This window comes from Taudactylus pleione, unplaced genomic scaffold (genome assembly GCF_031769625.1).
Source record: "Taudactylus pleione unplaced genomic scaffold, aTauple2 ptg000083l, whole genome shotgun sequence".
Lineage (NCBI taxonomy): Eukaryota > Metazoa > Chordata > Amphibia > Anura > Myobatrachidae > Taudactylus > Taudactylus pleione.
This window is the reverse complement of record NW_028284485.1, coordinates 10,612,759-10,636,469: the sequence shown is the minus strand read 5'-3', so window position 1 is coordinate 10,636,469 and position 23,711 is coordinate 10,612,759. Positions and strand designations below refer to the sequence as shown.

At 37.1% G+C, this 23,711-nt stretch overlaps 1 protein-coding gene across 1 annotated transcript; it reads left to right on the top strand.

Moving 5' to 3' along the window:
- Positions 1 to 6,261: 6,261 nt before the first annotated feature.
- On the top strand, positions 6,262 to 7,000 carry LOC148532139 (uncharacterized). The gene is made up of 2 exons (XM_088468249.1): positions 6,262 to 6,411; positions 6,446 to 7,000. The coding sequence occupies exons 1-2, from the start codon at positions 6,262 to 6,264 to the stop codon at positions 6,998 to 7,000; spliced, it is 705 nt and encodes a 234-aa protein (XP_088324375.1).
- The last annotated feature ends 16,711 nt before the right edge of the window (positions 7,001 to 23,711 follow it).

The following is a 23,711-nucleotide window of genomic DNA, read 5'->3' as shown; positions in this document are numbered from 1 at the left end:
GCTTCTTCTACCGCTTGTATCCCCCCTTCATGAGGGATCACAGTGTACAAAGATTATACATCTAGTGTTGCTAATATACAATCATGAGGAATAAATCCCAACAACCTTAGCTCACTTAAAAAGTGCCCTATGTCCTTCAAATAAGATTGATTGGATTTAACGACAGGCTGCAAAAAATGGTTGACAAACCTCACCAGTGGCTGGAGCAATGAGCCCCTGGCTGAGATGATGGGTCTACCTGGAGGATCAGTGAGAGACTTATGGATCTTAGGTAGAGTATACAGTATAGGGCAAATAGGAAATTCCACTGTCAAATAGTCCAAAGTCTCATCACTGATTCTCCCATTGCTCACACCCAGGTGTAATAATGCATCAATCTGTTTTTTAAACAAATGAATGGGATCCTTCTCTACCATCTTATATGTGCTACTGTCGGATAATTGCCTTCTGATCTCATAATCATACTGTTCAAAATCTTGGAGTACCACAGCGCCCCCCTTATCCGCATTATGGATTACAATCGAAGTGTCATTCTTTAGGACCTTCAAAGCCCCTTTCTCAGACAAATTTAAATTATCATATGGTTGATAATTTGCAAGCTCCTGCTGACATTCTAAATCCACAACCCTCAGAAAAGTTTTAAGACTAGCATTGTAAGAAACAGGGTCAAACTGGCTGGGACATTTGAATAATGGCATAGATGGACCCGGTCCAGTATTATTCCGATTATCAAAGTATTCCCTTAAGCATAATTTCCTCCCCATCTTGAAGTGATCAATGGACCAATTAAAAGTGTCAAAGCGAGTTGTTGGTATAAACGATAGGCCCTTAGATAATAGAGAATGTTCAGCAGGGCCTAAGATACGGGAAGATAAATTAAAAATTAATATCTCCGACCCTGTCTATTTCTTGGATGCCCTCTTCCTCTTGCCATGACCCCTCCTGGGGTGTGGCCTTGTGTTTTTGGGCCTATTCCACTTCTGGTGACCCTTGGATGTGGTCCTAAAAAAGCTACACCAGAGGGAGGTAGGCTTTCAGATGATTCTGCTTCAGAGGAGGAGTGGGAAGAAAATTCACCTTCCCCTCTGTGTGCCCACTGATGCCCCCCCTCTGGATGGAAAAAGCCTCTAGATCTTCTATTCTCCCCCACCAACCATTTATATACCATATGTCTCTGATAATCAGATTCTACAGTCTCTAGCTTTTGCCTTTTGAACAAAATCAGATCCAGTTTGTATTTATCCAACTGGGTCTGTAACCGTTCCACCCAATTTTCAGTCTTATCTGCCTTCAATGTGGGCAAGAAATCCTTCTCACAGTTTTTAATTTCAACCCTAACCTTGGCTAATTCTACCCCAACCTCTTCATTGACTAGGGCAATCAAATCGAATGAACACTTATTCAACACCCCACACCATTTGACGCAGAATGCAGGGTTTCTGTGACCAATGGTGCGGGTGTTGTTCATCCTGAAACCCTGTGGTATACGCTTCTTACGATAATATTCAGAAAGAAATTGACCATGTAGGGTCAGGTCAGTCTCACGTTTTTTGAGACGATTCAATTTATTAAACAAATCCTGCGGAGTTTCAGAGGGTAGCTGTTCAAACTCCAACTCATTAAACAAAACCTTATCAATCTCATCGTCAGCCAAACTAATCTGACGATTCTCAACGTCACTAAGTGCTATTTCATCTAGTACAGCAAAGCTCATTGTAACGTAACCTCACCACACTAATACTCAAAAACTTGGTTCTTAATGAACATCACCAATATGCGCAGAAAAACAAGTACCATGTGTTCTTATTTAAAAAACAAACAACAAAAAATTATATACACAGAACTCATTATGATGGAAATTGCATTCCCTGAAAAAATGGGGACAATGATCTCTGACAAATAGTCATTTCTTCCGGTACATCCAGTCACAGTCCTCAGTGAAATAAACAATGAAAAACATGTCATCCAAGGGTGCACATTCAAAGGATTACAAAAAGCAATCCTTATATATAGTCCAATAGTATGTAGAATGGCACTCACCAAAAAAAGAGGAATCAGCTTGTTGGGGTGCACCCCAACAAGCTGATTCCTCTTTTTTGGTGAGTGCCGTTCTACATATATATATATATATATATATCTATATATATATATATATATATATATATATATAGTATATAGACAGTTAAGTCAATGTTACAAGCAGGAGATACATAATTAAATAATGCAATTTATAGAATATAATTAATTCATTTGCAAAAGTTGTAAGAGGAAATTTTCTAAAGGGCAGGTTTGGCTGTATTTTAATTCCACAGTGCATCACCTAAATTTTTCACTTCCAATCCACTGAATTTGAATGATAGATTGAAACCTGCCATAATGGGCAGCATAAGGAACCCCATACCTCCCCTCTACATTGCTCCAATAATGTTATTGAATGAATAAAAGGATTTGTGTATAAAGGTCTGAAAAAAGTGAATCCCTACCTGTAAAAAGTAGTAATATGTCCCCTTGTAAAATGCAGTAATATGACACCTAAAGTAATAAAAAATACTACTTTGCACCTTTATTATATTAAATAAGTAATATAACCCTTTTATTAAAAGCTATAAATAATGATGTGTCCAAATAAACAAATATTTTTATTGTTATTTGAATTAATTTGGAAAACTTGTATTTGTTGTCTTTTCATAACATTATGTTATATAGTCCCTCAAAACATTTTAAGGAGCTTTGATGCTCCATATTATTTTTGCAGTACAAATACTGTAAATTCTGAAAACATTTTTAGAATAATTATTTTTTTTCAGAAAATACCTTTTTTCTGTTTGCTAATTGTAACATGCCAAAAAAGTGTTTTATTGAAATTTTAAGTACATGAAACAAAAACAAATGTGCTTTTTTATATAAAGACCACAAATAAATACTTTAGTTCTTGCTTTGGAATTAATTCACTTTCCAAACTTACAAAAAATAGAACAATAAGTGAGTTTTTCATGGGGAAAAAAATCTGCAGTTGAAACTTATAATGGATTATAAACTTCAAACAAGTTAATCCATGTGTGTATAGGCCAGGCTAGGGGTGGTAAAGTAAAATAATTTTTCCTTAGTACACAGTGATATTTTTTGGTGTTCATAGGGGGTTGCTTTTATTGGGTTACATCCCTGTTTCTTATGGGGTCCCCTTTTTAAAAAAAAAAAACAGGTAAGGGAATAATGTCTTGTGATTGATTGTATGACACCTAATTTGAAAGATGGGACTGCCATCTTTCAAACAAGTTTTCCACATCTCTCTAGGTGACAGGGTTGGTGACAATGGGGGGACTTACAGTCCCTCTCCCTACTCCCTGGCATTTTTTTCCTTTTAATCACAAATGCATGAAGACATCACTGCTCAAAGACTGTCCTTTAAGGTCTCCCACAACTCCCCACCATAGATCAGTGCCAGAGGGGTACATCTGATTAATGTTTTTCTTCTTTAAGGTGCATCACTGTGGGTGACAAGTGGGACCTATCATCTACATTATTTAGGTAAGAGTGGATGAAGAGTACCCCTCATCACTCACAGTGAAGGGGTTAAGGTTTAGTACAAGCCGCTTCTTCTGATATATATTCATCATTTATTATTATAATCATTCTTTTTATTTCTTTTTATTCATTTCATTTTCATCCTTATTTATTTATTATTATTATTATTATTATTATTATTATTATTATTATTATTATTATTATTATTATTATTATTATGTTTAAATGTGATCTTGGTTTCCTTATTTCTTATCTTATATAGTCATATCTGGTGACATCAAAAAGATATTTATCCCTCTCTTTATCTATTCACTAAATATAAGAATTTGGATACTTGTGCACATAATTTTAAATTAATGCACTAAGTATTCCTAGTGGAAACACTATTATCTAAGTGTAGAGTTTATTGATTATCTATTGTTATTCATTTATTCTTTTTTTCTCTATGATAATTTCTGTTTCATATGTGCGATTTATATACAATCAATAGATGTATTATTTCCTTTTGAAATCTATCAATAGCATTTTCAAGCAAATCACTCAAGCTAATCATTCTAATTGTATCAGATCAGGCCTATTATGAATGCTACTTAAACACTGGAAATTGATTACAATGTATCCACCTTGACAAAGATGCCCATGTGATGTTGAAACATGTAGGTGATACCTCACAGTCTCAGGATCTCTAGGGCACGGCTTATCTCAGTTGCCCGACTTTGGCTCACTTGACCTGGCGATGGCTCCAGCTTTGCACCTGCTGGACAAGGAGACAAGTGCCGACCACTATGCCTCCCTCTCACACTGAGAATTCCAGTAACGTGAGAGATGGAAGGATGAACTTTACCACACACCCGGCAGCTTTGGAATATGAGACAGGAGCATCAGGAATGCTCTGGGGAATCCTCTGAGAACCTGCATACAATTCGCACTGCTGGAGCAGACTGAACAGCACTGAGGTACAATCCCTGCACTGCAGCTTTCCCAATTTCCAGAATTCATATATATTCAATTAACTTGCTCCCCACTGGTTGGGTTGAGCGCAGTACCAGTCGGGTACTAGGGCGTCATCACCCTCTTTAACTTCACATTGCAAAGGATTGTAGCCGGCAGGTAATAATAACAGGACTCATTGCCCATTCAGCCCCAAACACCCAGAGGCCCGCATTACCAAAACCATAAACAATATATATATATATATATATATATATACATTCCCATCTCTTTAAGGAGAGATCAATAATCTGGGCCTTCTCCTGAGATCAGTACTGTAGATTTCTCCTAAATTTTGTTTAGATGTGTGCATAGCTATATATTGGCTTATTACTATTATTAATATATACTATATAATTTTATTATGTATTATGCAAGATCGCATGTGTGATTTTTCTTTTTTATAAATAAACATTATACATTATTAATATTTTGATTTATTGGCTTGAGTTTTATAATTGATATCTTTCAATCTCTGTGAATGCTTTCTTATATATTTCTGACAGATTGATGCTCATTTGAGAACATTTATAATGTATTTATAATTTTTGTATGATGTACTACACATGTGTACAGTATGTAGAATATACAAATCAGTATTAGTCTGTCTGATGGAGAGATGGCCATACTTTAAAGCTGCTCAACTTTGGCTTCAGATAATCCTTTAAAAGAGACCTATGGGGGGTTTCCTGAACCTTGCTGCATCTTTTAGAGGAGTCCTTCCCCAGCTGAATGGAGATGTTTGTGACATTTTCCATGCACAAAAAGATATGAGGTGATCCCAATATGGCAGCTGCATCTGCAATATAGGCAGATGAATGCCTTTGTCACCACTTCGCTCTTACTTCACCTCTTCCTTCACCTCATACCTTAGTTTGAATCAGGATAAAAAGGCAGCTCAGACGCAGTCAATAAACCACTCTGTGAATCTGTTGCTTTGTGTGCAGACTTGCTGTTTGGATCATCTCGAGCTTTTGGGAATACAACTCCTGATTTTGCTGTCTGAATATCTGGTGGCTCTACTTGTTCCAGCTCTTTTCTACAGTTTCTTCATACTCAATCTCTAAGTATTTCTATATATTCAATCATATACAGCCTCCGTTTTGCCATGTACTAATTTGCACTAGAAGCATTGACGATGCTCACTTGAAAAGTATGCCATCGCTAGCTCCATGGGAGCGCATTGCCTCAATGTTGCTAGTCCTAGCTGGTGGACATTTTGTGGATCTGTGACCATTGAAGTGCTTGACTATAGTATATCCCTGCTGCTTGCTGTATGCTTCCCATAGCCTCTGTTTTGCCATGTACTAAAACGCACAAGCAGCATTGCCGATGCTCACTCAAAAAGTAAGCCATTGCTAGCTCTATGGGAGTAGGTTGCCTCAATGTCGCTAGTCCCGGCCGGCAGACATTTTGTGGTTCTACTCGACTACAGTATATCCCTGCTGCTTGCTGTATGCTCCCCATAGCCTCTGTTTTGCCATGTACTAAAACACAAGAGCAGCATTGCTGTTGCTCACTCAAAAAGTATGCCAACTTTAACTCCATGGGAGAGGGTTGCCTTGATGCTGCTATTTCTGGCCTGCAGACATTTTGTGGATCTGCAACCATTACTTGACTACAGTAAATCCCTGTTGCTTGCTGTATGCTCACCATAGCCTCTGTTTTGCCATGTAAAGTACTGAGAAAATACTCCTTGGTTACTTGTTTAAAATATTTTTATATCCCATACTGTATGGCACCAAGATGCAGAGAACCATATTATATGGTAGTGCCAAATCCCGCTCACCCTCAATGACACAAATATTGGCTGCATCAGTTCTGAAAATTCCAGAAAAAAAGGGTGCAAACAAGGTAGAAAAAGAAAATGTCCTTAAAGTTAGAAAAAATGCAAAGGCTTAGGTACGTAAGTGTTTTGATGCCGACAAAGCGAAAGAGACCTGTTTCAAAGAAATTTCAAGTATCTTCAGATGCTGGCACAGAAGTTGAGCCTGCAATAATCATGGAGACTCCAGTTGTTTGTAATGAAACACCAATGCTACTGGATGTGACCAACACACTCAATCAAGAAGTTTTCATGTTGGAGTTTGTTGGCACTCCTGTACAATACATTGCACATTTGTCCCATCAGAAACTCAACTTAACAGATGTGAATGACTGCCACTGCAGTTGTGCTGGGCTGGTTAAAGAGCTTCTATGCAAGGTGAGTAATCTGCAGACACAGCTTGGTATACAGGTAAGTCAAATGCAGTTAGAAATGGCTTGTCTGAAAGAAGGCCTAAAGGATAATCTAATAGAAGCCATGAAAGAAGCTATATGCCACACCAAGGATGAATGGCAGGATGCTGTTGGCCACACCATTAGGAAAATGGATAACCAAGCTGTCCAATTGGATAGAGATCTGGATGGACCTGGAGACCTGGATGGAGCTGGATGGAGCTGGATGAATATGGAGCACCGGATGTACATTGTCATGACAATATGAACGTCAATACTACATCAGTTCCATTGGAAAACTTTCCAATTGAAGTTCAGACATTTGTCAACAATTCACCTGTTATGTTACCTGGAAGGCACATGATGTTCAGCACACCTGCACCAATGTCAATGATGAGAACATATGGACAAGCTATGGCTGATTGGCTGATTTACCCCTAGCTGTCATCTCCACGGTCCTGGACAACTCAAGCAAAGAGGAAATTCATAAGTATACACAAGCTGTCTTCCAACAGCATGTGGCATTTGAAGTTTACTTGATGTGGGCCAATCATGTTAATTATTATGGTGCCAAAGGCAAAACCCTGATGCCCAACAATGTGAGGCAAGACATCATGTCAAGAGGCAAATGGCGTGTCAGGATTGGGGATGCTGAGATGAAAAGGATAAAAGATACACTGAATGGTGTGCTAAGGATGAAGAGAAAACTACCATGTAAGATGGTTGTCCAACGGACAGGATTATCATCCAACGATCTCCATGGACTCAGCACAATTTAACACTGCTGGACTTAAAAACACTGCAACAGTATACAGAGAACGACCTACAGTACAGTACCTATACAGTTAATAGCATTTATTCTCTCCCAAAAATGTTTAGTATCTGACTGCTATCCTTTATTAATGAGTATTTTAAGTACTGTATTATACTGGTATATTTGTGAATGAGACTTTTTAACAACTCCACAGATGCTGTTGAAAACATTAACTGCTATGGGTCCTGGACACAGAATATCAAAGACTGACAGTACTCTACAGTTTATAGTTTATGCAGGCCCAGCATGTAGACTACTGTTTTTGGAAACCCCCATCCCTGCATGGTATGTAAAGGCTGGTCAGCCATTGACTCATCTCCACTTGTCTCCCCAATCTTATCCCCCATGTCTCTCACCTCATTCTTGCCTGTGTTGCTGCAGCACCATCCATGTCTCTCAACTTCCTTCCCCAACCTTTTGTATGTAATCCTCATGCCTCACTTTGTCTCTCTCCCCTCACTGTGTCTGTACCTAAATCACATCCATTGTACTTTATCTCTAAAGCTTATGCTCTAACAGTACTGTACTGTACAGTATGTCTAAAAATCCTGACCACTCCCGTTTCTCATGCTTATCCACTTTGTCTTTCAGCCTCAGTTCCATGTCTTATTTTGTGGGTGTAACAGGTGCCTAGGAATCTCAGGGCCTGGTACAAGTGTCCCTTTTGTACCCCCCTGTCACCAGTCTATTGTTTGTGCTGTTCCCTTCCAGGGACTGCTGTCTGTGGTCCTGATTCAGCAAGGAATGCAGTTGCAAAGATGCACGCAATCGGTTGATTTTGCATTGAGCATGCATGTGCATCGCAGTGCATGTGCACAAACTAGCAATTGCGATGGGAATTGCATCTGCAGAGATTACGCAGACCCAGAGCACAGTGATTGACAAGAAGTGCCATTTGTGGGCAGTGATGGGGGGTGGTCAAGTGAACGCAGACATGCCATTGTGTTGCAATGCCATTGCAGGGGCATGAATTAATTATGCACTGCAATCCCATACATAGCCTGAGGGCTCATAGCGTGTGCTGAAGTTAACAATTCCCGAGTGAGGTCTGACCTGCCTTAACCATGCATATGGGTCTGATATTACTCAATGTTACCGATTATTTCACTTTGTTGCACAAGTATATGGATGTGTGTAAGGGGAAGTTGGCATCCTTGTGTTAGGCTGTGATCACAATGTGATTGCAAACATTTGCATTTCACTGCTGATATTAGCAACTGCGGTGCCTATGTATTAGCAGAATAGTGATCCTTGCTGAATCAGGCCCTGTGTCCATCCATATTATATAAAAGCAGCCAATGAATCAGAGGGTGGATACAATTGACATTTTCAATGGATACTATGATTTGTGTCAAAAATGAATTGGTAATTATAAAAGATAAAAAATAGCAAGTGATCATAAACAGTACTTATTAAAAAGCATGTATAACACACAATGTGTACAATTGACACCTTTAAATCATACTCCTCTCTCTGTGATGTAAATGACCGGCACAGCTGATTTCCAATGAACAGCAATATTACTAGTTAAGAATAGATATGATATATAGGACTTTTTTTAGAAAATACAGTATATACTTGCCACCGGAATGTGTAAAACTCTCATTATTTTCCTTGTTACTGAGGGTCTTCAGAGTTTGTATTGTTAGATCTAGGGAGCTGACAATATGGATGTATAGCCAGGTACGCAGGTCACGATGCAATAACTCTACCCACTTTGTGGGGAGCTTGGATCTCTGTGTAGCAGCTTTGTCTGACGGCAGCAGATTTCATATAATTCCAAGCGGTATTCTCTTTTGAGAACTTAGGTCTTTATTCCCACAGCGGTAGGTTCAAGTAACAGAGTTTTACACATTCTTGTGGCAAGTATATACTGTACTTTCTAAAAATTTCCAAAATACCACATCTATTCTGAACTAGTAATATTGCTGTTCAATGGAAATCAGCTGTGCCGGTTACTGACATCACAGAGAGAGGAGTATAATTTAATGTGTCAATTGTACACATTGTTCAATTGTAAAGAGGAATTTTTGAATGACATCCATCTCCCCTTCATATAACATTGTCATGCAGACATGTTGGCAGCACAATTGCATGTGAGAAAGTGGTAAAGGGCATTAAACAATTCAAACCAATGAATGCTTCAAGACCTGTTTAGTTATCTGTGGAATTTTACAGGATTTTATATGTGTATGATATTCTGATTACATTTTTTAACACAATTATTTCTAAGTGCATGCTCCCTCATTAATTTTAAATACCCCATTATTATACAGTAGTTCTTCCTAAACCCGGGAGAGATCCCAAGCTTGCTAGTTTTTGCAGGCTGATATCATTGCTACATGTCGATTACAAAATCCTGACAAAATTGATTGAAACTATACTAGCCTTCTATTGTATCTTCTAGTCATACAGGCTTCATTTGGGGATGCCACTCCATGATTAATATTAGAAAGGTGTTATCTGTGCTTCAGTCACCTGCCACCTTTAAGTGGGGGGGCAGTGTTCTTAGTAGATTATTTCTATGGCTGCACAAAAGGATTTGACTTTGTACTCATCATTAATATACCATCTTACAAAAATCTGGCTTACCTAAGAGGTTTGTGACAGCTCTACAAATGATGTATTCTGCTCCAACAACTTATGTGTCCAAAATGGGTATTTGACTTCTCAATTTCTAGTTCACTGGGGAACCCATCAGGGCTGCCCCTTTCACCTTTATTATTTGCTTTTGCCTTGGTGCAGTTTGCTATGGCATTGTGGAAACAGTCTGATTTCAGGGGTATATGTGTTTGCTTGGTTAAATTTAAACTTCCATTTTTGCTAACAATATGTTACTTTTTTATCTGATTCTGACATTTCAGTGCCAGCTGTCATCACATTAATATTCCACCTTGGTTTCTTTGTGAATAATAGTGTAAAACTTTACAAATCAGATATATTTCCCATGGGAGGGTGTTCTGGAGATTCATTTGACTCTAATATTTTAAACCAGTTTCCAATTGCTCATCATCTTTTTAACTTTTTGGGTGCATGGAAATTTCTTCCCCTTCCTCTTTTGGGCTGTGTAGCTTTCATAAGAAAGATCATTTCTCTAAGTTACTGTGCCCAATCCAGATGCTCCCTATCTGCCTTTACATGCTGCCATTGCCTGTGGCTCTCATCTATTTTCTGTAGGTTCACAAAAATCCTTGTATTGCCAAGCCAAAGTTGCATTTACCTAGAGGAAAGGAAATCCTGTGAGTAGCTGATGTCATTGCATTCACTTAAGCAGTTTTTTCAGATACATTACTGACTTCCTGATGAACTCAAAAACAATATTCTCAAAAACTCTCTGATTTATAAATGATTCTTCTCCCCTGTAGTTCTCCAACATGATTCTAAGAAGTAAATACTACCCTATATTTTGATTAATAACCTTTTCCATGACACCTAGATTGCCTGGGTTGCAATTAACTCTAAGTTCTCCAGACATCATTCATCCCCAAGGTACATTCATTTGTTGGGAAAACCTCTTTTCTCTCCTGGTCTGGACAATGTTATCTTTCAACAGTGGAAGGTGAATTGGATAGCATTAGTGAGGATGTCTTTAACCCAGAGATACAATACTGTCTTTTAAGACTCTTCACAACATTCCACAAAAAACATTTTAAAAGTACTTACAATTTGCTCATTTTGTCCAGTGTGTATAACAAACTATGGACCTGTATCAGACCCATTTGCTAGGCTGTGTTCACATGCAGCCATCAGCAGCTAAAGTATGCAAATCCCGTGATCACTAGCAAGACATTAACATGTACACTATGTCTTGCTGTGTGATAGCAATATGTATTTAGACGCCCACCAGTCTGACACAAGATGTCCACTTTCCCTTAGTAACATATGTCATCTCCAGGAAGTGTATTAAACAATCAGTAACATTGAGTAACATCGGACCCATATGCACCACTTGTGGCTGACCATACCATACCACAAGCACTGTGAGTGCTGCTTTGTGTAATTCAGCCATGTGATGTGTACGCTGATGACGCATCTTAATTATGTATGCCCCTGAAATGGCCTGCATTCGCACCTCAACACCGCCATTACCATTGACCACTTCCTGTCACACACAAATGGCATGGCCTGTCACTCATGCTTGCGGTACGTCTGTGTACAGGCTGCGAACATTTCCCATGCACTGCATCTTGTACACATGCGCAGATAGCAAACTGGTCTGAATCAGGCCCTATGCTCATGCCTGGCTCACCTGTCTCCCTGAACTTCTTTTTGATTTTAATAACAATACCCTATAAAATAAGGTACTTTTATTCAGAGTTGCTAAGTCCTAATGTGTGGAGTGTGGGGTAGGACTGTCCATAAATAGCAACAATATATATCAAATATTAATTATTTTGAAGTTCTGTTAAAAACATTATGATTCCACCTTGAGAATTATCTTGGTCCTACATGCTCGAAGTTTTATATTTGCTAGAACAGCTATTTTACCAAATATTGAGGCCAGTGTATCCAATATATATAAAAAATGGGGCCTTTATATTGAGTCTGTTGACTCTTCCACACAAGCTAAGGCTATGAAACTCTTTAAAACAACTACTTAGCACTTATATATACATTTATCCTGACTAGTTTTGAGAAACTTGCAACTGGTAAAGTGCTGATGCAGTGAAATGGCAGGACCACACATCATGGTATCATGTTTTAGTATTGAAATGTATACATGTTGATTTCTAATAATATTTTATAATAGTAGTATAGTTTATTGCTTATTCCATTAATTATACTATAGATTGGACATTGTTGCAAAATAGACTTACTGGCAGCAAAGCAAGGAGTGAAAAACTACAAGCTATGAAATGGCACTCAAACCAAACCAATATTGTTCTAGAACAAAATTACTGGCTGCAAATCAGCAGGTGGTAGTGGTAAAAAATTACAAGTTATGAAACCGCACTCAAACCAAACCAATATTGTTCTAGAAGAGACTTACTGGCAGTAGATCAGCAGGCGGTAGTGAGGTAAAATGACAAGTTACAACATGGCACTCAAACAGTTCCCTTTATTCAAACCACCCATTAACAACACCTGGAAGTTGCAAAACACAGAGTATGTTGGCAACTGTGCCCAGGGGATTTGATAAGTATATTATTAAAAAGTGTGTCTGAGACTTCCGGAGGTTTTCTACATTGGTAGGAGCTTGGTGTTGACTTCTACCAGGTTCTTAATAAAGAAAAAGAAAATGAAAAGTACTCACTTATCAGGGGCATACTCTATATCAGTACAGACATAATTAGTTAAGACATAACTTTTAACATGCTTAATAAAAAATCCTTACACATCATTGGTGTTTGTAGAGCACCCCTATTCATTTGTAATGAGAAATTGACTAAACAAGTAGATGCCTGTGGAGTTACAAACATGTGCTTCCACTGTACTTATTCAGTAATTAATCTACGTTACTCTAATTCAGACACTAGTCAGATATCATCTATAACCACAGTATGTGGAAAATAATCTAATATTAACAACAATCAAACAAATAGCAAAACTGTGGTCTTTTTACACTATTGAGTAAAAAGACACAGAAAAACAAACATGGTGTACAGTACATTAAAAATGTGATATTGTAATTGGTGTGTCATAATATGTGAATTAGAAATGACTACCCACCATGGTGTGTTCTTTTAATATCACTGTATATTAGAAGCTATTGTATTCATATTCATTTAATGAATCTCTTATAATAACAGTTATTAAATGACATGATACAATCAGACAACTGTGGATTAGACGCTATTTTATTCATAGTAACTTACTTTTGCTACTCTTGGTGTTATGCAAAGCACCATTAAATTGATAGAATAGGGAACAAATAGCTGGCTACTTTCACTTTGTGGGCTTGTGAGGAGTTTATGTGGAGAAGGAAAAGGTTATAGGAGAGTGGTAGGAGAAAGTTATAAAGTGATTGCTATTTGTGATTAGTTTTTTAAAATTTGTCTAGTTTCTTGTTGTCTAGTTGAGGTGTATTTTCCATAGTCTGGTTCTTTTCATGTCCAGTGAATGGTTTTTTTTCTGTGTGTGTGGTGTGGTTTGATTTAGTTTTTTATATATTTTGTTTATGTTATAGTCGAGTCATGTCTGGTGAGAGACATCATAATACTCCATAGCCCAAACAATCTCACATCTTAAAATCAATTAATTTAACTGCAGTTTCAGCAATCATGCCTGTCTGTACCTAATTATATTTTTTGGGCAGGTTTGCAGGTGGTTTTAGCATGATTTTAAAAAATGCAGCTTGATAAATCTGTTAATTCTATTATTTTCATGATCTATATAATAGAGGGTGCTATGATATTCTGGTCTATTCTATTCTGATATATTTTAAAGTGTGTTTTCAAGGAGGTTTTGTTGAATTTAGAACTTGCTCTAAATATAAAAACATTAGCCTATTCGACCCATGGTATCAGCAACCCAAAATGTTATTTCATACTGTATATATGTAATTAATACAGTGTTTTAATGTTTTCAGGGATGCTTTTTCCATTGAATTGTATTTCATTCAGTCACTGCGGTGTAGCACCTTGAAATGATAGTTGCTTAGATTTTGCACAATGCACCCTCTTATTATATCAATAATATACTGGGCCATGATAATGCACATTTTAATTTACAGCAAACATTTTTTGAGATTGAAATATGAATTTCAATAATTCCATTCAAATATTTATTTCTTTGTTGATAACCACTAACCATAATTTAAATACAATAGTTACTCTGGAGCAGTTCATATTTTTTACAATAAAACAATCCTAATTTAACAGATAGTTATTAGCATACAACAATAATTATAATATATGATTCATGATTAAGAGTGAGTTACATATTAAGATAAAGGAACAGGCTTAGATGTTTCAGTTAGTGGTATTCACTGCAATACAAAGCACTCTGGTGGGGTTGTAATATATCCAATACCTGATAAATGTTATGACCAAGATAACCTAAGTCTCAAAAGAGAAGACACTGAACAAATTGTCAGCATGATTTACATACAAGTTGTCAACAGCATCTGGGTTGCCTTGCATAGGAATGATGGGCAACAGATGTTCAGGGAAATGCTACCATCTGCCCTATGTGAATAATATCCATCAAGATACAATAGAAATAACTCTTCTACAAAAAGTATGACCTTCTTTTCTAACATCAACTCATATGGAAGCAATATGAAATGCTTGTTGCAGCACCAGTTAATTTGTAACAATGTCAGTCATATAATGATATACAAAAGAGTATATTCATGAATCCAATGCTCTGGATCTCTTCATAAGATTTTCTACAAATTAATTTATATATACATCTAGTTGTCAGCAGATGATAATTTAAAATGTTCCAATTATTTTAGGATTTCTAAGATCTTTAAAAAGAGGAGGGTTAATACAAATGCAAAGCCAAAGGACACCCAAGGAGATGTCCTGAAATCTCTACTTTGCATTTTATGAACTTTATAGCTCACTCAGGAAACACATTATGAGATTTATATCTTCTTAATTATAATTGAGTCTAGAGGAACTGCAAACTAAACAGTATGCATATCATTCTGTTGTTTGTGTCTTTGGAATCAAAATAGTTGGCTCCTACTTTTAAGATTCAATAAAGAGACTCAATAAGCAAAATAATAAAAATATGACAGCTAAAGATGTGTCCAGCTTCATCTTTGCCAATCATGCTACAAAAGTGCACACACATTGTGCCATGCGACTAGCCATAGCAGCATATGCTATGGTACACTATGGCGTGCACTGTGATCACACCATGCAATCCCATGGTGGCACGGGTGCGAACACAGTACACGTGTCTGCTTGCGGATGCACGGCTTGTGCCATGCATGGTATGATTTGATGCATATGCAGCAACGATGTATCAGGACACATCTCAAATGTGTCCTGCTACATCTTTGCTGCATACATGGCAAATCGCGCCACTCATGGCACAAGGCAAGTGGATATGTGCACAGTGTTCACACCTGCGACTTCATAGGAATATATGGTGCAATTGTAGTGTGCTCCATAGCATATGCTGCTGCAGGTATCCGCATGGCATGATGCATGCACTCGTTTGTAGCACAATTGCCAAAGATGTAAAAGGACACATCTGTAGGTTAAAAGCAGACTTTATTTGTGTTACATATATTTTAATATTTACAGTAATTCCACTGTTTTATTAACATAGATGGACAAATAGATGAGCAAAACTGTTTACATTCTAAATTACCATATTCAATAAATATTTTCAAGACTTTTAGAACACTGAATGGAATGAATTAAAATACAACTCATTCAGGGTGTCTGTCTTCTTTAGGTTCAGATTATAATGGTAGGTATCCAATTTATATGTAACCTAAAAATGCTATATACTTGTTTTGGTCATTCAGTACACTTAGGGACTGATTGAGTGCCGCTTGCTAGATGTGATCGCTCACACGATGTGTATGCAAATTGCGTAATCACTGCTAATGCACAGCTATGCACTAGCATGCCCAGTATTTTTTAGAAAGAGATCACATAGTGTATGCAGACACCCACCAGCCTGTTTTAAGATGCCCACTTGTGCACATCATGTCCAGAAAGTGTACGCAACCATTGGTACATCGGAAACTATCGCAGCGCTTGAGGCTGACTATACCCTGCCGCAAGCACTGCGAGCATGTCAATGGAAAAACAAGCCAGGGGACATGTACTATGATACTATATTTTAATTATGCACACCTCTAAAACACTGTTGAGATACTAAGGCATGCCAGCATTTGCACCTCCACTCCCCCGTGTTCAATGGCCAGCCCTTGTTACCACCTACAAACAGCTTCCCCTATCACTCACACTGCTGGGCTGTCTATGCACAGCAAGTGAATGCATTGTGAACTTTCGCTAAGGTATGCACATGTGCTGTGTGATGCATACGCATGCACACAATGCAATACACACTACATACCATCGGCAGCAGCGAGAGTATGCATCTTAGCAAGTGGGTCTGAATGAGCTCCTTAGTCCTCTCTCAGATTATATAGGGTCAGCTGCCAAGACATGTCAGTGGACATGATATGATACAGGAAGAGGATGAATAATAATAAGAAGAATAAGAAGAATAATATTTAATGATAATCGCTCTTGAAGATTTTAATTATAAATGGCATAATATATCCTGTACTGTAGACTAGTAGATTATTACTAAAAAAAATATTTAAACAAGAAAACAAGATAAGGTTCTCAGAGCAAACATTATAGTCATGAATTTTTTTTTTTTTCATTTGTTCTTCATGTCTGTTTTTCTTTTGTATCTACTGTCATCTTCTACATGGGCAGCTTAGAGATATAATCTAGTGGGTCAGTCATATAGATCATCAATCTATTTGACTACCTTTATACTTGCCAATCATTTATTATTTGAATGAAGTTCTACTATTTTGTTGTAACAAAAGTTTTTATAATAAATCATTTGAACAGAAAGGCCTGTAGGTACCAATATTGATCATTCTAATGTCTGCTTTATTTTCAGAGCTGTTTGCTTACATTGAGTGAGGAGTGGGAAAAAATTCCTGCAATACATTCATGTGAACAAGTGCTTAAAGTTTCGCATATAAAAAATAAATCACAAGAAAAAACAATAGCTAGCTAGACAAAAGTTATAAAAAATAAAATCTGAATGATTGACTTTCCTCAATGTCATGGTTTCAACGTCCTGTTTCATTTTATAGCTCCAACCTATCCAAATATTGACTTATTCATGATTTGGAAAAAGCAGTATATGCAAAATGGGAAACTTCTTTTAAAAGTTCACTTGTCTCAAAGTGTAAAGTCTTTGAAAAAGATATATAGAAATATATATCTGCACTTTAAAAAATGCCTTTAGAAATGATTGCACAATAAAATTTACAAAATTTACTAAAATTCAGTTTCGGTTGATTTTGTGTTTTTCTGTGATTTTACAAATAAGAGATTTACTAAAGCCCAAATCCACAGCCAATTACAGGTAAAACATGACTACACACTCCAATACATGGCTATACAACAGGGGTGGGCACTAAGTGGCCCTCAGCTGTTGTTGAACTACAAATCCCAGCATGCATTGTAACATTTTAGCAAAACTATGGCAGGGCATGCTGGGATGTGTAGTTTTACAATATCTGGGGGGCTGCGTATTGCCCACCCCTATTATACACCATCAGACCAAATATTATATGGTTAACATTGGCAAAAATAAAAGTCATGGATTAAAAAAGAATCAAGTTTGTCAAATCATTCAAAATCACAACGAAATTACAGCACAATGCACAAAATATATAGACCTACCTGCGGCATGGGGCGTTTGTCAAAAGAACTGCACAGATCATTATGATCTGTGCATACAGATCATTATGATCTGTGCATGCATTTGTTTTAAAATGTGTAAAAAAGGGTTGATATACAAAAAATGGCATTGGCACCAAAATCATAACCACCCCTGGACCTCTGAGCCTAGTTTGGTACTCTGAAATCTTCATAGAAACTGGTGTGAGTCCCTCCTATTTTCCAGTAACCATCATCAAGATGAACCAGTCTGGAGGCTTAAACAGTAGCAGGGAGACACACAGTATGGGGTCCCCCTGCCATAATGTAAAACCAGCCACAAATTAGTCATCCCAGAGCTGGATCTCCTCAGAAAATGGGGACACCAAAAATAAAATAGGCACTTCCCTTCCAAGGATATACCCAATACCCCTGGAGGAATTGGATGTAGAGGTAATGGTGTAAAAAATAGATTTTCTTATTGTTCATCAGTGGAATGATAGGTCCCTGAAAGCCTACTCCAGCATGCAAGGCACTTGTAGAACCACATGTGCCAGCATGCCCAAACATTAAGAGCCTGCTGTCACCTATAGTTCCACTGTTAAAAAAATTATTACAACAACCACAGGACACACCAAATATTGTAACACTTTATTACATACACTCACATATATATATATATATATATATATATACCTTCATGCTTAGCTTGTCCTTGGAGGTACTTGATCCCATTATCTAGGTAGAAGTCCAGGGTCTTGGCAAAACAAAAAAAATGCAAACACCTGAGCCCATAGACATGCTGTATACTCTGTACAGCACTACCAACATCTGACAGTTTCCACATGGGTCACTGCACTAGACAATGGTGAAGCACAGAACAGCTAAGAGTTGGATGGTGGATGGTTTATATGGCAGCATCCGCTGATTGGCTATGAATGTCCAACTCTTAGCTAATCAGTGCTTTACCATTGTCTAATGTAGTGACCCATGTGGGAACTGTCAGATGTTGGGTTGCACTGTACAGACTTTTCAGTGTATCTGTGGGCTCTGGTATTTGCTTTTTTTATTTTATCAAGGCCCTGGACTTCTACCTAGACATGGGGACCAAGCACATCCAAGGACAATGTAAGTATGAATTGTTAGTGTAAGTGTGTGTAATAAAGTGTTACAAAATTCACTGAGTGTTTTTGTAATATTTTCTTTACAGTGGAATTTTAGGTGCCAGTGCACCCTTAATGTCTGGGGATTTTGGCACTTGTTTTTCTCCAAGTGACTTGCATACCACGGCAGCCTTGCTGGGTTCTGCAATTCCACTCTAAAGAACAATATGAAAGCTATATTTTACACCATTACCCCCACACCCAATGCCTTCTAAGGTACAGAGTAGATCATCAAGAGGAAGGACCTCCTTTTAGTTTTGGGGTTCCCACTTTCTGAGAAATTCCAGTCCTGAGCAGACCAGTTTGGGGCAGGTTTTACATTATGGCAGGGGGGACCTTACACTGTGAATCTCCCTGATATAGTGTAAGCTTTGATTTGACAGCAGAGTCTATTGTTAACAGAGCAAATTTAATGATCTTGCACATGACAGAAATCACTGAGTAACACAATCAAATGTAACTAGTCAGTCAAATACGCTGATTTGTAAATTTGGGTTTTTGATCGTAAAATGTTCCGGTGATGTCCAGAGATTTTGTTCAGAAGCCAAACATGATTCTTAGTAATTTATCACTTACAGTATACTCCAGGTAAGATAGTCACTAACATCCAAATTGATGTTTTAATTAGAAGATACTTTACTAATTGACTTTTTGTTATTAAACAACCTTTTCATTATAAATATACAATGCATTTGATAATTAATTACTCATATCAGATATTTATTAAAATATTTAAAATTGATTGTAGAAATAGAATACACTGTTGAAACACCCTTAAGCAGATTTTCTAAGACGGTACTCTATATCTACCAATGTTATTATTTTTTCTCATTTTAATTTTCTCAAGAGCTAAGCTTGAGTTATTGTTCATGTTACATTTTTATCCCCTCATCTCTTCTGTTTATGAAATGCTGGTATTCTTGCTTTGTGTAAGACATCATTGGTACATAAGACTTACATACAGCATAGTATTCAGAGATAGGACATTGCATAACTAGGCTCAAAACAAAATGTAGTTAGGGGTTCAGTGTCATGTCATACTTAAGAGGGGGAGTTTAACCTACAGTACATGCACTGATTGGATGAGGAATATTTTTCTGCTCTTTTGTTGTGCATCCTTAGAGAGGTGTTTGAGCCTTGGAAATGGTTCTACCACTGTAGCTGAACCACTGATTTTTATTAAATACTGTATACTGCATTGTGTATATCAACTGGATATCTTTCTCTTCAAAGAAAACAAGTTTTTCAGTGCTAATGGGTTTAGTGAAACACAATAGCAACACTTGAAATGGTATAGTGACTGAACAGATAATTTGCATAGCATTTAATGTGTATGACTATAAATGTAACTATTTATTGTATGTATTTTTCTAAATTCAAAGCTTCTAACAGCATAATGAAAAATAACAACTTATAAGTAGCTTTTAAATAGCATTTATTTCTGGAATCACTTATGCTCACACTGGGAATCAATAGGATCTGCTGTAAGTGAATTATATTGGCAGCTAGTAAAGAAGTGTAAGGACATTGAATGTTATGTTTTTCCAAGCTATAAATCCTGATGTTTCAAAAGCAAAAATAACATAGAAATGTCCAGCACCCCATTGCCTCTAAGGAAAGATATAAATTAATCTTTAGTCATTTATCTTATTGTAGCTACAAAGTCATGTAAAAAATAAAGTTTTCACAAAGTTGCTAAAATTCTAGTGCTTGGAATTAAGAAAATAGTGTATTCCTTGTATGGTGCAATAATGAAATAAATGTTTTTACTCCGTACTACAGTAAATTTAATTTCATATTAGATATGGGACTACTCTAACATACTTGTCACTGTGCACAGTAACCTGTAGCTTACTTACCATGTCTGGCAGTACTGGTCTGCCCTGGCTGTGGTGCTCCCTCTGTGGGTTGATGTTTGGCTGTGACCACAGTGCTTACATGGCGACAGCCAGTTATTCCCTCCTGTCATCTCTCCCTACTTTATATGCAGGTGGTCACAGCCCCCAAAGGGGCATGCATGCTCACCTGTTTGAAATTTAAAGGGGAATGTGCACCGAACATGATATAATGTTGAGAGCCCAATTTGAATCTCCAACCAATAAAAATAAGTCTATAAGTACTGACAAGTGCCAGAGTACTAGGTCTAATCCCTTATTCAAGCATTTCTGTGCTGGTTACAGCTATTTATCTGATAATGGTTTCTGCCCTATTTTCATCTTATCACTGGTACAGTGAATAGTGATTCCTAGTTTTATCCTGGTTTCTCTGTTACCTGTTTTAACCTGTTCCCTTGTTCTGTGATTACACAATTGGTTAATAACACTCAGACAAATACACTTCCATATACTCTCTGGCATCTAGTACTACTTTCTGTTCCAGTGACTACCAGCTCCATACCAGATAGTTATAATCTTCTAGAAGGTGCAAGTTAAATGTTAAGTAGAATGTGATTGGTTGCTATGGGCAACATCTAACACTCACTTCTAAATACTCTCACTTTAGTAAATTGACCCCTAGACATCCATAATTGCTTTGCTTGTCTTGTCTCTATATAAGAACTTGGGCTACAGTAAATGTAATAGCCTTCGAACTTCCAACGCTGCATGGATTTATGCGAGTCTTCAAGTTGGTTTAGCCTTTAAAAGGATTGTCACTTTAAAAATACCGGGAGACTCGCATAAATCTCCGCAGAGTCTGAAGTTTGGAGAATATTATATTTAACTCATTGTCTCTATAAAAGCCTGAGGGTAGATATGCCTCAATCCACATAAAAAGTATATCTTATAATTTATTTAAAATCTGAGTGATATCTACTGTGAAAGAAAGCTGACTATTGATATGTTTACATTTCTGAGAGACAGTAAGGTACTGACCGGAAGTGAAAAGTAAAACTTTAATGCCGTTGTCCAACTTAACATATATTACAATATGTAACTAACATTCCGTATTCTTACATATAATAGACTTTGGAGGGTACTCCATGAGTGCAGAGCATCTTTTTTCCTTCTTTTTTTCCCTCTAGAATAACAATACATTACTCATTTCTTGTGTCTGATGACTTATGAAGCACACGTGAAATGTGCGTCTCAGACCAGCTAGTCCCGCTGTGTGCAGGTGGGACTCAGAACAGCAGCACACTAAGCACCTTCAGTGGTAGATCCTCTCCCTCTATACGCCGGCTCCACTGTGAGCACCCATGTACCTCTGCTCTCCACTCTGGCATATGTAGTGACTATCTGTTGCAGGGGTGAATGAGTGACCCTGCAGTGCCTTGTGGTAGCAGAGCTTTATTTACCCTGCATTAGCCACACTATTGCTTTACTTACTTTTTTTATTATCACTGCACACGCGATCTGCGCTTCCCACCATTCACCAAAACCTGTGGTATGTGAGTGGCAGCAACGCAGATCCCGATTTTGTGCTGTGTTACCTTTAAACACTTTTCTATTATTATTTTTTCAGGCACTCTCATTAGAGTCTGGTCATCAGGGGCTCCCGCACTATGTATATATCTATACATCAGGACTCTCTTATCAACCTGACCTAAAAGCAGATGCCTAATTTCTCTTATTCTCAACCCTGGGTAAGCTTAGCAGTACGCTCACATGCCATTCAATGATATATAATAATGACATGCAGCAGCTGCTGCTGTGATATCCCATAAGGGAGTAGTCTGGTTTTCATTCACTCTCCCTTTTCTTATCTATTCTACTCTGGGTTTATTTCTATAGACGTTCGACAGTTGATCTACCTCTGATTGTTGCAATATGATGTTGTATATCAAATACACATAAATAAAACAATTTTTTGTTGATAAATACAATATAATTAATTCATCTAAGAATTTATTTATGTATTTATGTGTTTTTGTGTGTCTGCTGTGGTTTTTGATTGGCCACTGTGCCGTTATTTCACTATTTGGTCACTGTACTGTATTACCTGAGTGATGTTTAAAAATGTAGCATTTGATTGATTGCTTATCCACGCCGTGATTTATCACGGGATCATTTAATCAGGTTTTTTCACTATTGTAATCTATATCCAGATATATAAGCAGAAGCTTACACTATTATTTATATCTGTGTCTATATCTGTGATTATTTTGTAATATTTCACTTTGCTTCATTTACATCTGTGATATTACTTTTAAGTTATATGTTTTGTCTGATTCATGTTTTAATTGCATACCACCCTTAGTTGTCTTTGAACAATAAGGGTGTATGAATATAAGTTTTAGATCCAATAATGTTATTTTAATACATACTTAATAAAAGTTAATTATTAGCATTATTGTTTGATATATAATATCTTTAATAGAGTGCCTCCAAAAAAGAGAGTTTTCTTTTTTCTTCTTTTTTCTCTTGACACGTAATGATAACAAATCAGGGTTGGACTGAATTATGGACCAATGGAACTTGACTGTCTGCTAAGATTTAAAGCTAGCTACAGAAGATATTTTAGACCATATTAAAGTATATTAAAATAAATAATTGAGAAGTCTGCACTGCAAGCATAGATGTCCAATGTCCAATAAGGTTTATTCAGTAAATTAAAAGAATACAACGTATCACCAATAACAAGCACCACCACAAAGCTTCAATTCTGAAAGCACTGACCCACAAGCCAGTGCAAAATAATTTAAATAGTAGCAGTTAAAGAGTACACAAGAAATAAAGACAAAGC